Source organism: Eublepharis macularius, chromosome 13 (assembly GCF_028583425.1).
Source record: "Eublepharis macularius isolate TG4126 chromosome 13, MPM_Emac_v1.0, whole genome shotgun sequence".
In the NCBI taxonomy this organism is placed as follows: domain Eukaryota; kingdom Metazoa; phylum Chordata; class Lepidosauria; order Squamata; family Eublepharidae; genus Eublepharis; species Eublepharis macularius.
In genome coordinates, this window is record NC_072802.1 from 35,126,522 (window position 1) to 35,144,608 (window position 18,087).

The 18,087-nt window shown below is 44.0% G+C and overlaps 2 protein-coding genes across 2 annotated transcripts; one reads left to right on the top strand and one right to left on the bottom strand.

Annotated features, from left to right (window-relative positions):
- Positions 1–1,291: 1,291 nt before the first annotated feature.
- Positions 1,292–4,185, top strand: LOC129341618 (myb/SANT-like DNA-binding domain-containing protein 7). Its single transcript, XM_054996899.1, has 4 exons — positions 1,292–2,287; positions 2,381–2,455; positions 3,043–3,126; positions 3,695–4,185. Exons 1-4 carry the CDS (start codon positions 1,807–1,809, stop codon positions 4,147–4,149), a joined length of 1,095 nt encoding a protein of 364 aa, XP_054852874.1. The 5' UTR covers positions 1,292–1,806; the 3' UTR covers positions 4,150–4,185.
- Positions 4,186–7,826: 3,641 nt separating this feature from the next.
- Positions 7,827–9,108, bottom strand: LOC129340930 (uncharacterized). Its single transcript, XM_054995824.1, has 2 exons — positions 8,827–9,108; positions 7,827–8,540 (listed from the first exon to the last, which is right to left on the bottom strand). The coding sequence occupies exons 1-2, from the start codon at positions 9,106–9,108 to the stop codon at positions 7,827–7,829; spliced, it is 996 nt and encodes a 331-aa protein (XP_054851799.1).
- Positions 9,109–18,087: the final 8,979 nt, after the last annotated feature.

An 18,087-nucleotide genomic window follows, 5' to 3' on the forward strand; every position in this document is an offset into this window, starting at 1 on the left:
AATTTATAAAACATTCCCTGAGTGGTGGTCTTCTGTGTTAGCTCCGGTCTTTACACAAATTAATAAAACTGGCATAATACCACCTGGTTGGAAGCTAAGTATTATCTTTCCCATTTATAAGAAAGGAGACAAAGCAGACCCTCAGAATTATAGACCAATAAGCTTACTTGACATAGCAGCAAAGGTATACAGCACATAACTATTGCTCAAGCTTGAGGACTGGGTTACTGAGAACCGTATTATTCATCCTCACCAAGCAGGCTTTAGGAAAGATCTATGTACGGTCGGTCACTGCCAAACTTTATACCAATTGGCTTATGCAGGTTTAAGTGGACCCAGAAAATCTCTTTATGTGACATTCGTGGATTTGGCTGCCACATTTGATTCTATTGACAGGAATAGACTCTGGCAAAAACTGGCAGAACTGAACATCGATAAGCGGCTACTGTTTTTGCTACGTGAGTTGCACTCAGACATCTGGGCTCAAATCAGAGTGGGTTTGTCAGGTTCTATGACTAATAAGATCCCAATTCTTAAGGGTGTGAAGCAGGGCTGTGTGTTGGCCCCAATACTGTTTAACTTATGTATAAACAACATAGTTGAGAGGTTATCTGGCCCGCAATTTTTTCCACCCTCTCTTGGCAGACACAAAATCTCATTCCCCACCTTTTGTATGGTTCTGAGGTGTGGGGATGGAAAGAGGATATTATTACCAGTCTTGAAACAATCCAAAATCAGTTTCTACATAGAATTTTGGCTCTTCCTAAGGGAGCGCCAGTTGCCCTAATGAAAGCAGAAACAGGTCTGCCCTCTTTGAGGCTGCGGGTGCATCTCGTGGTATTAAAATTCTGGAAAAAAAGCAAAGCAGCTGGACCTGATACATTCAGATATCTGTCATTTAATCAAATGCTATCTAAGGACCCGGTGTGCCATTGCTTTTTTCGTAATATATTAAACAGATACTCCATCCCTGATGATCTTGGCCGAATCCACACTACCGTTCTTCTTGCGGCAGTTTTTCACTTCTGCAGCGCCATACTTTAATCGGTTCACACACTCATCTCCCATGACGTCATTAAACCGGCATCGCGTCGCAACAGCCCATTGCACTTTCATTCCGGTTTATCTTGTTATGAATAAACGGCCCCATTTGGTTTCCCACCCTCTCTTGATCCGCCCCCAAATTCCCTGCCCTGCCTTTTTTCCAACCCCTTTTTTAAAAAATAAAAGACTACCGTGTCGATATGTCGACATCTCATCATATTGTTCTCATATCAATTTAACGGACAGACCTCCGATATCAGAGGAACAATGAGCTCTGTTTATTAGACATCCTCGTGACACCTCATTCATGGCTTTTGATACGCTTGAAATGGCCTGTGCCACTGGACTTGGCACCGCGGTCAAGTTTCAAAAGAGAAAATCAAGCTCTGCCTTTGGATGATGTGGCCGGTCATCATGACCGATCACCCATCCCATGTTGATTTCATTCACTGGCGTTCATCGTTGACGTGCACTTGGAATGCCTTTAACATTAACACTAATGTCGTCGTTGTTCCATTGAACCGCTGTTTCGGATTGGCGTTAATTCAATCCTTGCTGTCCAAACTTGCGCATGCGGCATGCCATTTCTTGACCGTTACTTCCCGCGGAAACTTTCCCATCCTTTCCCATGATCCAATGCATGTGGTAGCATTTTATTGACAGACATTCTGCAGCGGAGCACGGAGCCTCAGCTATAAATCTGTTCTAGCACTTAGAACGAGATCTCAGGAGTTCAGGTCAGGTATTTTCAAAATTGTCGAGATGAGCGAACATAGGCATGCCGCCTCCCGTGGAATTGCTTGGAGGGAGAGGGAAATATTGGATCTCCTCTCCTTCTGGGGGGAGGAAAAAATACAGGAAGCACTGAAGAGTTCCTATAGAAATATCGATTATTTCGAGCGCATTGCAGCCCAGATGGCCCTTCGGGGACATAAAAGGACAGCTATGGAGTGCAGGTCAAAAACAAAAACGATGAGACTGGATTACAAGAAGGTAGTGGCGCACAATTCAACCTCTGGAAATGCTCCCATTACCTGCCCGTATTTCAGGGAGCTTGACAGCATTCTCCGGGGGGATGCAAGCGTGAAACCAAAACGAGTGTCAAGAAGTCTTGGCGTTGTGTCCCTGGGGCGGCAATTGAGAGACCCGTGTCCAGTGTCTGATGGCTCGGAGGAGCTTTTTTCGCACGACCTCTTCACCATAGATCATGGACAGATTAGAAGCTCCACTCCATGCCAAGTGGGTGAGTGAAAACCACTTTTACTGTGGAGGTTTGAAAAGTGCTCATTATAGAGACGCATGAAGTAATATCATGACATTCTTTCAATTGACACAGGTGTGAGAGAGAATGTACCTGAGGTTGAGGCAGAGATTGACACTGATGCCACTGTGGATGGCCTTGAAGACAAAGGTGAGTTTGATGAGTTTCATAGGAAAACATCCATATATTGCAGTGATTAACCCTTTAACCTTGATTAGTTATATCTAGTTGCAGGTGTTCTTTGATCTATCGTGGTGAAAAGACAGCTGGAGTCTAGAATCGTGAGGATATGGGACACCACTTCAACACAATTGGATCCATGTTTGGACCACGTGTTCAGGAAAACACGTTATGTTTTCAATGTTTGAGAAACTGTGCTTTGTTTCATTTGTGAAAATTGCAGAGCCTGAGACCCAAGCTACAAGTGATGCCTGACAGGTTGCAAACTTGTTAGCCTTGCTAAACTTTTGATGGGAGAAGTGGGCTTCCTTGATTTAGCGCTTGTCTCTCCAATGCAGCTGCAAGACCAGGATACCTACAGTTCCCATCAGAAATTGAGGGAAGCGGACAAGTGTCCGCCCTGTGTCAGGCGTCGCTTGCAGCTTCACCCTAAGCCACTTCCTTCCTGTGTTTGTGTGAACTTCTGTATCCTGCCAGGAATTGGTTTTATGCCAGGACATCAAATCCACCCACTTAACTCACAATTAAATCTGTGAAAACCTCTCCTTTATTTCTAGAGTCTGATGATCCGTGTCCTGACGGTCAAGAGGAAACAATTAGCAACAACAGCTCCAGCACATCTGGTCTTGGCAGCAGCAAAGGTATGTTTTCTCGGTAACGAAATAAAGGGCTAGCAATCGCATAGCATCTCTATGGTTTACCATCAGTAAGAGTTTGTTCACCAAATTTTCAAATTTGTTTCTGCAGATAAAGCTAAATTAAACTTGGCGACGTGATATGTAACCCCGGCAGCAGTGTCATGTTAACGTCATTGTGTGTTTTGGGGGGTGGTGGGTCCCCTTGGTACCAATTTTGGCTTGAGTCAAAAGGGAAGTCACCAAAGTTTCTTGGCCGGAACTATGGACCAAATGAACAGCACCCTCACATCAGCTTCACATTGATTGAATCCTTGGGTAACATCAGGCAAAAAACGTCAACTGTACAGGTTTTTTCTCCCCCCAGGGCATAGATGTAAAAACCATGTCTGTTAAACATGGCAAGGAGTGTTGATTCTCAGCAGGAGACCAAAAAAAAATCCTCAGCATGGGACTGCACACGAGATTCTGTTGATTGATCACTCAAGGGACAATAACTGTGCAGAAAAGTCAATGTCATGCTCTGGATTATGTTTGTTTTTTGATGTTTTTTTGGCTTTTTATCAATTCACAGAATCACCTTTGAAATCAGTGGCGGAGCTATCACCTGGCACACGCCTATCAGCCATTAGATCCAGAAGAAGAAGAAATGCTGGCCTGTTTTCTGTGGCGGACAAGATGATGAGTCAGTCAGGGGAAGAGCACAAGGCACAGATCAATGAATGGCGCATAGACCGCAAGGATAGCAACAAATGGCATGAAGAAGAAAGGAGGTTGCAAGTCGAGTTCCTAGAGGAGACCAGGAAGGAAAGAAATGATTTTAGGGATGTGTGGATGCAGAATCTGCATGTAATGGAATCTGCAGTAACCACTCTCCAAACACTTGGGGAAATGTTGGTGAGTCAGCACCGGGGAAGGTCAGCAAATGCTTGTGAAAAGGGTGACAGCAACTCAGAAAACATCCCACCTAGGTCTGCCACGGCAAAACGTGCATGCGTTGGAAGGGCTCGTGAAAGGCTGACTCTTTAGCATTACTGGACTAAGATGTTTCCGTTTGAATTAACGGTCCCGTTTCCCCATTTTCACTGTTACACTGTTGTTTGTATTACATTGGAGTGTTTTTCAATGCCACTACTTGTTTTACTCCTGACGGCCAAGACATCAATAAACAAGGGGACAAATGGTAACGTTAACAGTTCTTGATTTATTGAAACTAAAGAGAAACTCAAGGGGTGGGAAAGATTGATGCCTCATGCCAGGGCAACAATTACTGATTTTGTTGGCCATGAGCTTCCCTGGCTGACAAGCTGGATTCTTCCATCTCCCGTTGCCTCCTTTCGATGTTGTCCAGCCTCCGGCCAAAGCGCATCATACGACCCTCGTATGTGGCCATACGTCTCTGGATGCTGTTGACTAAACAGAACAAGAATTTTTTAGGCGGTTGCATTGTTTACTGTGGCTGCTCTCCAAAGCACATTTATAGAGTTGAACCCACGTGATGCAGAGGTGCGCCCATCCATGCTCTCCACCAAGGCAAATAGGTCATCAAGAGTTCTTCCCTGGCGGCGGGGGGCGGTCTCTGGCGCTGTACTGGTGGATGGAGCCGCTTGAGTTGAATCCGATGTACCCGGACGATCCCCAACCTCCTCTGTCACAATAGAAAAACATATCATTTTTAAGGGTGTTATCTAACCATCATCTTGATGGCCAATCAGAAATGAAACATTGTTTTCCAAATTTAAAAGAAACTTCTGTATTAAGGTTCAAGTGAGTCAAGATATGAGAACACAGTTTGAGACACGCACTCCAGTGTTGCCATGCATGTTTCTAACGCAGAGGGTCTGAAACCAGTTTAAGATTTTGAGATAATCCATGTATGGATAGGTGACCATATAGGTCTGGAGAGGCTCCTTCGTGGTTAGAGAAAAAAATTTAAACAGGAGGGATTAATTTGAAGGTGATCTACATAGAGCAAGATATCATCAGTGTGTGTGTGCCAGGAAGGGGCGCCCGGGGGAAAAAAACCTGTGAATTCAAATGCCAGCGTTTGGATTCCTGTGAAGAGATCCAATGCTGCCGTTCAAATTGCGTTTACAGTTGCATTTGGATGGACAAACAGTCAATTTCCATTATCACAGCAATGACAAAAGTTTCCTGATTCACAAATCGGTGAAATCCACATGATTTTGCGGTGTTTAACCCTGGGAGCAATAAACATTTATCCTGGAAGCGCCCTTGGGTTCAAAGTGATAAAATTGTGGAGTGCACATTCGAGAATCACAATTCTCTTAGTTTGTTGCATGGTGGTAAAAAGAGAAAAAACTCTGATATTGAGCTGGAGAGGTTATGGCAGAGTAGATTAACACCTCTGTAAACTACAATATCATGCCCTTATCTTTTTGGCACACCATGCATCTAACTATGAGAAGTACGATTTGAGAAAACTTGGGCCATCCTTAAAAATTCTCGGTCTTGACGGTGCAGGAAAATGTGGTCACACCAATGTTTACTGTAAGAAACAGTCTTTTGAATCTATGAATGGTGGACGGTAAGCACTTGTTTGGACCACGGTGCTGTGATGCTTTGGATGAGGTTGCTTCACAGGGCCAAGCTACACATGACGAATGACACTTGAATGGCGAGTGGTTTGAGTGGAGGGCAAGTGAACAGGGAGAAATACACTTGCCATTCAAGTGTCATTCGTCATGTGTAGCTTGGCCCGCAGACCACTAAGATGTCACCTTTTCGATAACTCATGTCTGCTCTAAACTTTCCTTTAAATTGGAAAATGGTCACGTTGCAGGTGATGTTGGTCTGTGGAGAATGCAAAACTGAAAGAATCTGCCACCTGACATCATGCCAGGGCAGCCTTTGGCGCAGAATGTTCTTGACACTTGGATGGCATCACCCAAAGTGGGTGGAGGGGAATGGCTATTTAGATGCTGCATAATGCAATGATACTCCTCATGACACCCACCTGCATGTGCCAACTCCTGGTGCACCACGTTGCTCACAGGGGAGGAGCCTGCCGCACTGGCGTGCTCCATCTCATCGGAGGCTTCCCCCTCTGGCTCCTCAGGTTGACTCATCGGCTCATCTCTCCTCCTAAGAGCAGCTGTGGAAATCAGGAAAATATCTTTTTTTATAAAATGGCCTCTATGAAAACCTTGTAATCATACTATCAAAACTTTACTGACACATCAGCAAATGCTTTTCCCCAATACACGCATGCATGAGGTTATGTGGAGTGGTCTGCAAATGTGAATTCTATTGTCCTACAGTATCGATGTTTTGAGAAACAAATTTGGCTTGAACATCCTGTCCATGGGGAGCTATCATGGGGCGGTTTGGCCATTCAAACAGGGTTCGGTATTGTTAAAAAAGCACAAGCATACACCCGCTTCTAGGGTGGTCAGGCACAGCAGTGAACAATGTCCAAGATCTGCGGTTTTTGGACCACCACTCACCAATTCCTCAGCTCAATGTCCTTGAAAAAAATTCAAAATCAAAACACAAGCATAATTGTCATAGGCATAATTTTATCATCGAGACCTCAACTCACCACCATGATATCGGTTCCTCCAGCTGGGTTTCCCTGCTGCCTCCCAGAGCCTCATCATTTCGGCAAAAAAGGGGGGCTTCCCACTCTGCCTTGGAATCCCTTGCCAGGACTCCAAGGCATCGTAGAAAGCCCCCTTGACGCGCTTAAACTTGGACCGGCATTGTTCGGTGTTCCTCTCAAAGCCGGCCTCACGCATACGAGTGGCTACCCGACTGAAGTGCTGCCTGTTGGGAAGGTGGGTGCTCTTCATGAGGATTCCTGCCTTTCCCGAGCTGAGCACCAGGTTAAGCAGGGCACGGACCTCGTCGTCCCTCCAAAAGACACCTTTCCCGCCTGAAGCCATGATTTCAATGAGACGGTATGTCGACACAGTAATGAATCTTCAACGCGCATGATCGGCGGCTACACGCGCCCGTTATTTGCGCGGGAGAATCTTAACGACGGAGGCTTAGAGGCGTTTTTTTTATTAAATGGACCCGTGTCCACCCCGCGCTCTTTGCTTCCCGGCTGTACCCACGAAAGCATTAAGTGGACAATGGGAATGACAGTGTCAAGTGATAAGAATTTTTTTTTTAACATATTAATGAGTGACGTGAGGGTTGGGTGATAACCCTTGTAAGGTTCCCTGAGAAATGACCACACAATAGCCTGTAGACCATCACTGGGAAGGACTTAAACCAACGCGGGGTGAACAGATTAGCTGTGTATGAGTCCACTCTGCACATTCCGGAGCAGAATTGGTTGTTCAGAGACAGGGCCATCTGTGTGCCGGTGAGTGTGATTTTGAGTGTCCATGATCTCCAGGATGCACCTCCACGAACAACAACATCGACTGGGCAAGATTGCAATATTTTTTTTAAAAATGGAAAGGGCAATGTGTGGAGCACTAAATTGTTTGCAAGAGGAATATAATGGTTTTCTGATTTGTTTTATTTATTGATTGTTCACTGGTCTTGTGATGATGTGTATTTTTTTATTTTAGATCAGGAGAAAGAAAACAGTTCAACAATGAGATCCAAAAACATATTTTTGGTTTATTTTTGAGCCAACACAGCAAGGGCTCGTGACAGGATAATAATAAAAAATCGTTTAAAGGACCACCACAATCGGATTTCTGAAACATCCATTGGTGGCATGGTAAGCTCTACTCTCTTGATCCTGCGGCGGCCATGAACCTTGCCAAGGCCTCCCGCACTACCTTTCCTGCTGCGAGATTCTCACCATTTGTGGCCATGTCATCATCCTCATCAGCCTGTATGCGAATGGGTTCTGGTGATTCCAGGTCACCCAACACCGGATGACCCCTTTCCTCACACAAGTTATGTAGGACAGCACAAGCAGTGACAACAGAGACCACATTTTGTTCTCTGACCTGCAGACGCCTGGACAAACAACGCCATCTCCCCTTATAACGACCAAAACAACATTCCACCTTGTTGCGAGCCCTGCAAAGTCTCCTATCAAAGTCTCGGTGATGTCCCGCTTCTGCTGTCCGGCCGTATGGCTTCATCAGCCAGGGACGCAAGGGGTAGGCACCATCCGCAATGATGATCGGTGGAACCACCACACCATCCAAATCCAGGCAAGGGTTCCCAGGAACCAGGGAGCCGGCATCCATGGCAATACAGAGGGCGGAGTGGGTAAAGACAAAGGCATCATGATTTTTCCCACTCCACCCTACCTCCACGTCGATGAAGCGTCCTGATGAGTCTACAGTTCCTTGAAGAAGAATGGATGAATAGTTCTTCCGATTACCATATTGATCTGGCCTTCCCCCCGGAGCGCAAATGGGAATGTGGGTGCCATCTATAGCGCCTATGCAGTGCGGAAATCCAAGGCGATCGAAGCCATCCATTATCTGTTTCGAAAAAGGAAAATAAATTAATCAGACATGTTTTGGGGTTACTCATACAGCACTCACAGAAGTTTAGGTGATTGTTATTCAAGATTATATCCACGCTCACGGGCATCTGTCAGCGTAAGGCACATCAATGCGCAAGTGTGAGATTCCTAGTTGTCCAGTCAGAACCTAGACATTTTTTGGATGGTCAAATAAAAGCAACTGATATGATTTTGGCACAATGATAAGTCGGAAGGACGACATCACATTACAAAAAAAAAAAATTTTCCACAGTGCAACCTACCTTTCCAACGTCGGGACCAATGCATATTGTTTTCGAGAGAAGTTCTAGTTCCACAGCAAAGCAGAACTCTATTACCGAGGATGCGACCGTGGACCGTCCGATGCCAAACAAGTCGCTCGCCACCTGATAGCTTGACCCGTTGGCGAGGTACCACACCGCTACGGCGACTCTCCTCTCCACGGATAATGGCACACGCATGGTGGTGGTTTGACGTTCGAGACGTGGCCGTAGAGCCTCCACCAACTCAAGAAATGTTTGCTTGGACATTCGGAAACGCTCCATCCAACAATGATCATCCCAGTAGCCCAAAACGATGGCATCCCACCAGTGGAGGCTTCGTGGGTAAACCCAGTGCTCCCGTGGCTCTTCAAGTTCTGCCAAGGCAAACCATCGCCGAAACCTGTTTCTAGGTGGTGCACGAAGGTAGCGGCGGTAAGCGGAGTGCCGGTTTCTGAAAAATAGCAATCTGGCAGCCGCACGTCTCCTCCTGCAGATGTACCTTTTATAGGAAAGGCACATGAATGTCGAGCAGCGGAGCATAATCAGAAGGACATGAGCCATCAGAAAAATGATCGTTTCCCGGGGTGCCATCCTACCCTCTCCAAGTCACCTGTAACTCCCACAGAGACAGGAATGACTATCAGTCCAATTTTAAAGCTGTTCAAATTTTGGCGCCTCCACGGGGATCCAATAACCTTTTAAGAGGCTGGTCCGAAAACTGACCAATGACAGGGAAGGAAGGGAACGCGGATTCGTTGTTTCAAGATAATTACACGTCGATATAGCGTCAAATTTGCCTTTTTTAAAAAAAAAAAAATAACCCGGGCCTTTTGGTTTTGTCCCGCCCCTTTACCCGTATTTTTGAAAGGGGATGTGATCAACGGATTGCGCAGGATAAGCGCTATTCTAAAGGTGATGTGAACAAACAAGCAAAGAACGCGCAATAGCAGATGGAGCAATCAGTGCACAAGAAAAGCGGGAGCTAAGGTAGTGTGGAATCGGCCCTTCTCAACCCCTCAGCAAATAACTCAGATCTCCGAGACTGAGTCTATAAGGGTGATGCCCTGATAGATAGACAGGCAGTCTTGAACTGTCAGTCAGCCTCTTGGTTTAAACTCTTCAAGTGCAATCATTCTAGAGCATCTTAGCTAGTTAGTATTGCAAACTATAATCTTAGAGCAACCTTCACATCCCTACGCTTCGAAACAATGCCAACTGCAGTTTTAGCAGGCCACTACAGTAAAATTCCTAAGGACCGACGCTTCTGTCCCTGTGGAACATCTGCAATTGAGGACTTACCTCATTATATTCTCAACTGTCCATTGTATGTCCAACCTAGGACTAAATTTCTTTTTGAGATGTTGTCCAACCTTTGTACCCACTCAGACCCTGAGAAGATGGCAATTTTATTAGCTGTCTCTGATGCTAACGTATCCCACAAAATGGCTTTATATGCCCTGGCTGCAAAAAAAATACTGGCCAATGCTGTACTTAAGGGATAACATTAATATTGTACATTGGGGATTTTTATTGTCTTTACTGTTTTAACTGTGTATACTTTTATTGCCCTATATGAACTTGACAACTGGAAATGGTTTAATGGCTGTATCTAGTTTTAAATTTTAATGATATGACCATGTATCTAGTTTTAAATTTTAATGCTTTTGACCATGTCACATCAATTTTATTCAAACTTGTGTTTCTGTTCTGTTTGTTGTTTGTGACTTGTAATGGCCTATGGCTGTATGCAATAAACCTTCTATCTATCTATCTATCTATCTATCTATCTATCTATCTATCTATCTATCTATCTATCTATCTATCTATCTATCTATCTATCTATCTATCTATCTATCTATCTATCTATCTATCTATCTATCTATCTATCTATCTATCTATCTATCTATCTATCTATCTATCTATCTATCTATCTATCTATCTATCTATCTATCTATCTATCTATCTATCTATCTTGCAAGCTGAAACAAGGACCAAGAGACACACATCCCCTTCTCTGCCATGTTGAGCAGCTACAGTATACCAGAGGCTCCCACTCATCATGTACTCTCGTTTGCAAAGGAGGCTCATAATAAGGCATAGTTTTGCCAGAGCCTCTGTAAAGCAAGCTGGAATAGAAGGGGTTAAAGAGCCCTTTGTCTGTGGTCTCAGCTTGAAGGAAGCTTGATGCACATAGCATGAGGATGAGTCCATTGAATAAGAATTGCCCACCACAATTGAAGGCTCACACTGGACGGTCACTAACAGACCAAACAGGTCCAGTTCGCCACCAGACCCACTTCCACTTTTCACTCACTGATCAAGGGACATCCATATCAGTCCTAATAACACGTGTATGATGCAGTAGATACATCAGAAGGCAGGCCTACCTAGGGTAATTTTGTCCCTTATGGAGACAAAATGTGGAACCAAGCTAAAGTCAGATTGACTTGTGGCCAGCCCCTATTTCTGGCACCTATCTCAGATAAATCACTGATCCTATTTTTGCTTCTGGGGGAGATTTTCGAGAAGCCTTTTTATGTATTTATTTCATTTATAACCCACCTTTCTCCCCATTGGAGGTCCCAATGCAGTTTACATCTCCTCCATTTTATCCTCACAACAACCTTGTGAGATAGGTTAGGCTGAGAGTATGTGATTGGCCCAAGGTCACCCAGCAAGCTTCCATGGAAGAGTGCAGATTCAAACCTGCGTCTCGCAGCTCCTAGTTCACCATTCTAATCACTATAGCACACTGGCTCTCGTTTTTTCAAAAGTTCCTTGTGTGTGCATGCTTGCATCAGTATACGTCGGTTTCCTTCGATTACCGCCCACCCTTTCATAACTGCCTATCCAGGCAGGAACAGTTGCTGAATGTTTAGGAGTTGCAGCCTCCCTATAAAAGCACAAATAGATTCCAGGCAAGATGAAACACTTCTTTTAACATTCTTAAACTTTGAAAGGAAAAAAGAATTGGGATCGGCCCACTAACACATTTGCCGCTATGGCCCATTTTAACGGCTGCTGATGGTTGTTTAAAGTTTTTGTTTTATTAATGGTCTTGGTTTTAATGATTCTACATGACCTGTGTCTGGCTGACATTCTGACCTAGAAAGCTATAAAACAAATCAATATTTCGGAGGACGTGAATGCAGCATCTCAAGAGGCACTGAAGTCTACTCACCAGCATATATGGCTGAATTTTTGGCATAAGGAAAACTAAACAATTCCTCATTTTGTTATTCTGCCCTTATAACAACCCTGCAAAGTATTTACAGAAGAGAACTTCATGACTGTACAAAAATTAGAACCTGGGTCTCTCCCGGCCCTAAGCTGACATTCTAGCCCAGCGGCTCTCAAAGGTTTTGTAGTGGAAACCAGTTCTATACTTACCTTGCAAATGTCTCCATAGTACGTCCCCCCCATATAAAAAGCAAGAAACTCATATTAATTGACACTGAGTAGGTTTATTTTTTCATGTTTAATGATCATATAGTTTTGCTGAGTAATAGGCTATATTTCATCAGCATGATTGACATTATCTGCAGGGGCAAGCCGATATTTGATACCATGCCTCCTTTCTCAGTTCATCTCATCTTTCTTGGCCTTCTCGCCCACTTCTGAGAGTGTTGTGTGACCCACTTTTGGATACTGACCCACAGTCTGAATACAACTGCTGTAACTATTGCACTCAGGGCTTTTTTTCTGGGAAAAGAGGTGGTGGAACTCAGTGGGTTGCCCTTGGAGAAAATGGTCACCTGGCTGGTGGCCCCGCCCCCTGATCTCCAGACAGAGGGGAGTTTAGATTGCCCTCCGCGCCGCTCAGTGGCACGGAGGGCAATCTAAACTCCCCTCTGTCTGGAGATCAGGGGGCGGGGCCACCAGCCAGGTGACCATTTTCAAGAGGTTCCGGAACTCTGTTCCACCGCGTTCCCCCTGAAAAAAAGCCCTGATTACACTACCCTGTCTCTCACATTCCTCTATCCCACTATAAAATACTGGAAGTATGAAATAAACCTGAGGTGAATTCCACATCATAATATGTGCCAATCCCTGTTCTCCATAAACAGTATCTCATGATTTCCACAGTATATTGAGAATTTTCAAGCTATTTTCAGGTGGATAGTCATATTGGTCTGCAGCAGAACAGCAAGATTCAAGTCCAGTAGCACCCGAAAGACCAACAAGATTTCTGGGGTATAAGCTTTCGCGAGTCAAAGCTCCCTTTGACAGTTGAAAGCTTATACCCCAGAAATCGTGTTGGTCTTTTGGGTGCTACTGGACTAATTGACTCAATAAAGGAAGCCACAGCTGTCAGTTTGCAAGAACTGAACAAGGCTGTCAATGATAGGATATTTTGGAGGTTATAAAATTCATAGTACTACCATAAGTCAGAAGTGACTTGATGGCACATAACACAAACACACTTAATCTGAATCTTGCTTTTCAAGCTGTTTCATTGGTTTCCCTTAGGATTTAGGAGAAGGTCTTTGGCCATGCTGCTATGGGTTACCAATGAGTAAGGGTAAGGAGCAATACAATTCCTGTATATGGAAGCAAAAAAATTAAGCTATTAAGTTTTATCCGTAGTGTTTTGTGCACTGCACTTCTTGGCTGCGGGATGGGATGTTCCCGCTGTTGAGGCACACTTTATTTGTTGTACCTGATGCAAGGTTTTGCTTTAGAACTCCTTAACAATGCAGCTGTTGCAATAGCATGTGTGCTTTCTTTAGTGCATAACAAATGAAAAGCAATATGATTAGTTTCTCTCACAAAACTGTAGGAAGTTGTTGAAAATCCCCAAGCCTAATTCTGTTGGCAAACTTTGCAGTTGCCCTCTGCCTGTACATGTACATGGGGTGTGGAGTGAAATTCTTCAGATCCATCGAAAGGATGTTAGGATCATTTGCTTGGCTGGTACTAGTCATCATGTAGGTTGAGCACTTGATTAGTAGTTTAGAAGGAGTGTTGCTGTCTAGATGGAGCAGAAGAATCTGAGGTCAGAATCTGGTCAGTCCAAATGTAGCGTGCACCAAGATCTCCTACCTGGCCAGACCTCACACAAATTACAAAGTGTTTGTTTGTTTGTTTGTATTCCACCTTTCTCACTGAGACTCAAGGCAAATTACATAGTGTGAGATTAGTACAATCAGTAGCAAGGACAATGGCAGGCATTTCCATACAGTGTCGAGAACATTTCCATAAACAATGTCATAGGGTAAATGAATACAAGTTTACAATATGGGGTTGAAGAACTGCTGAAACAGAACATAATCAGTTCTAGGACTGACATTAAACAACGTGAAGCACAGGTAGTATATAGGAGCACATATTTAAAGCAACAGATAATATATAAGGCAACATAATGGTGAAATCTATGGTTCCTAACTCATTAGCCAAACATCTGGGAACCCTTTCCTACAATACCACCCTCTTAGCTGAGAAAAAGGCCTTTTTGAATAATTCAGTTTTGCTTTGTTTGCGGAAAGCCAGGAGGGTGGGGGCTCTCCTGACTTCCTCAGGCAGGCTATTCCATAGGGTTGGGGCCACCACAGAGAAAGCCCATGTACAGCTTCTCTACCTGTTGAGCTTAGCGCACAAAAATTCATGGGAGCCCAGACACTGGGGATGGACATTGGAGGCAGAATAGGGTGAGAATAAAACTGATTTCTCTGGGGCCATCTAGTGCATCCATGGCTCAACCTAGATTGGAACTGGAGGCTTCAGTTAGTAAAAGCAATCTCTTTCTACACACCTAGTAAATTTTTATCGTGACATTCCTCCAATGAGCTCTGACATGGCTCTCCCTTTCTCATTTTATCCTCTCGATAACCCTGTGCAGTAGGTTATGCTGATTGAGAAAGTGGCTGGATACTTTGAACTCAAGTCTCCCAAACTCTAGAGCACACTGCAACCCTCCTACCACAATGGCTCCCTTAAAAACACAAACACAAACATTTTTCTTGTTATCAGCAAGATTCCAAATCACTTTTGCTTTTCCTTCCCCTTGCAAGGAAGGCAGCAAAGCTGAATGCCCTCTGAACTCCTCTGGCAGAAACTTGAAAAGAAAGGGCAAGTTCTATCAGACACGCCTTGACTTTTGCACAGCCGCTGCCTGCGTTTATGTTTTTTAAAGACCCATTTCAGCCAGTCAGGTCACAACAGCATGAACATTATGAAGGGAGGAAGGAGAAGGAGAGGGAGGGGACGGAGTCCCTGGCAAACAGTCAGAACTTGCTGTCCCTGACCCAGTAACCTACTTTTCCGAGCACTGCATAACTGCAAAGCCAACTTCAGCTTTCAGACGGACAGCTATCACCTCTTACTTAACTTCTACGGGCAAGGCTGGCTGGAAAGGGGGGCAGGGGGAGGGTTAGCTGGTATGTGGTCATCACTGACTTCAGTCTGACCACAAAAGCCATTTTAGACTAGACAGGAACACAAGAGGAAGTTTCCAGCTTGAAGTCATTGACAGAGCTGCCAACTGGGTATGCAAAATCCTGCTCTCAGCATGCATTGCAGACTCACTGCACCAAGTGGAGAATAGCCGTTTTCTCCCCTAGAGTCAGACTCCACCATGCCAGGTTTTTTTCTTTTTTTAGTCAGCTCACTGGAGTATGAAAATAGAACAGACAGCAAAATGGGATTTCATGATTTTTGCCATTTATCTGAGCGCTGATGACCTGTTAGCATCTCTGAAAACATCTGCAGCCAGAAGAAAGGATCGAATCCACCAGAAATTCATAATTTGTTTCATAAATGAGATGCTAAGAAAACGAATGCAACAAGAAAAGAACAGGGGTCCAACATGAGAGAGCAGTAGAAAAGAGCAAGAGTCCACTAGCACCTATAAGGCTAACAAAATTTGTGGTAGGGTTTGAGCTTTCATGAGCCACAGCTCACTTCTTCAGTGCTTTAGAGAGCACTTTCTCTTCTACCAATTACCATCAATGGCCTGGTTTCAAAGGTTCACATCTCAGCAAAATAGTCAAAAGTCCAGTAGCACCTTTAAGACTAACCAACTTTATTGAGGCATAAACTTTCAAGAACCACAGCTCTGACAAAGAGAGCTGTGGTTCTCGAAAGCTTATGCCTCAGTAAAGGTGGTTAGTCTTAAAGGTGCTACTGGACTTCTGACTGTTTTGCAACTACAGACTAACACGGCTAACTCCTCTGGATCTATGACTATGTCTCAGCAGACTGTGGGTGTGCATCTCTGACTGTGTAGTCCCATAAAAAATGTTCAGTTGTAAATCAGAACTGTGAAAGTAAGAAGGCAACCGCCTACCAGAGGGTAACGAATTCCAATAAATCAACCACAATTCAAAAATGTCAATCTGAAAAATTTAAAGTGCTGAAAGTGCTCAAATATGCTTACAATAAGTACAATAAATATAGTAAATACAATTCATATGTTCACAATGTATAGCAAAAGAACTTTTTGGGAAGAGTTCAGGAGGTAGCTCAACACTATACACCAATTTCTAATGAACACACCATATACAATACTATGAGCCTAAAAGGCTTAGTGCAATAAATACTAATTTCTATACATAAATATTCAGTCATTGGAAATAAATTTGGCAGGTAAGTAATAGATTTTCAAGTCCATGAATATGTTATGATTGTTTCTTCTTTCTTTACAGGTCCTCTGAGAAAAGACGTGATGTCTGACTTCTTCCAAAGGAGTAACTTGTACTGAGTCTTGAAGAAGAGACTGTCAAGATGGAGCCTAAAGGGCATTTGCCAGCATTATTAATCCTGTTTCATGACCCCGACTTTTTCAAAGGCTCAACATTATCAAGACCATCAGAGCATCGTATTGCCAAGCAATTTCAATAACCAAATGGTGTGTGTTATAGATGGAGAATCCCGTCCCATGGGTGTGCATCTCTGACTGTCTAGTCCCATAAAAAATGTTCAGTTATAAAACAGATCTGTGCAGCTCTGAAGATAACTGTGAACCATTTTGAATCAGTAGTCAAAGAAAGAAGCTCAATCGAAGGCAACTTCGTTATTCAAACACATCACAACATGTCATTTATTCTTGTGCCAAGTCTGTAACTCTTCAAAAAGTTTTGGCCTTGGAGATCTTGCTAACCACATCCTGGGAGCATGGCTCTGGTTATTCAGCAGTGCAGAGGGAAATGCACTCTGCACAGATGTTCAGGAGCATCTTCTGAAAAGTTGCAAATGTTAGCCCAACAATCAGTTTGGTGAACTGGAGAAAAAAGATGGTAGCAATTATTCAAAGGCAGAAAGAAGAAGGGTATGCTGGAAAGCGTCACACACACTAAAACACACAAGAAACCCCCAGATGTGCTCTAGTGGCACACAGTATGCAGCTGCAACTGTGCAGCATATGCTGAACATCCTCACTACAGCTCTGCCCACTCGAAATTCACCAGGCAGTTCTCTCTCTCCCCTTTTTTTGGAAACACCATGCCATCTTTGCCCCCAAATTTACAGCAGTATTTATATGTTACTAACAGAGCTTGTAAGCTGTTTGGTTGAATGTATGGTCTCTCTACACGCGACATCTGACATGGGAAGAACACATGTTGGAAGATGCAATGTTAGCAGGGAAGTGTAGTTTAAAAAGACAGAACCGGCAGCAGGGCAAAGGCTTTGCTATACACTGGAGCTGTGTGAAGGGACTGCGAAATGCCAGAAGGGAAACTTCAGCCCATTACAACCTCTCCAGGTCCAAGCCCAGCTCTGGAAGGCAGCTCCAGCCCATTTCCATTTCTCACTGCCCTCTGGTTGCGATCCCACACAGTGTTAGGCTGGAGAAGTGAAACTGACAGAGCCTTTGGGGAGGCGAAGATGAAATTAACAAACCCTCTGGGGAGAGATCTCTGCCTGCTCTGTTTTAGAATGGAATTCCTTTCTAAAGTATCAACACTGGGCCATCAAACTCACCCTCCAAATCTCTTCACAAAACTTTTCTGGCTCAATTCTCCTTCCAAACTGAAGCTGCTCGCAGGCATCCCTTGTTTCCCTGATTTCATGCATATATACTTTCCCCCCACCATAAAGACAGTTTTACTTTAATGATACTGCTCATGCAGCCTGTTCGGCTCTGAGCAGTGCCACACTAGAATTTGAATTAAAAGGCAAAATTTTTAATATGTAATCTGTATAGTATTAAAAATTTAAAAACAAGTTTTTCCCTTAACTGATTGGGAGAGAAACTGCTACTGCTAAAGTAGTACTAAAATCCATCCCTGCTAAAAGAAGCCTTAAATTATCCTCTGTACTTCC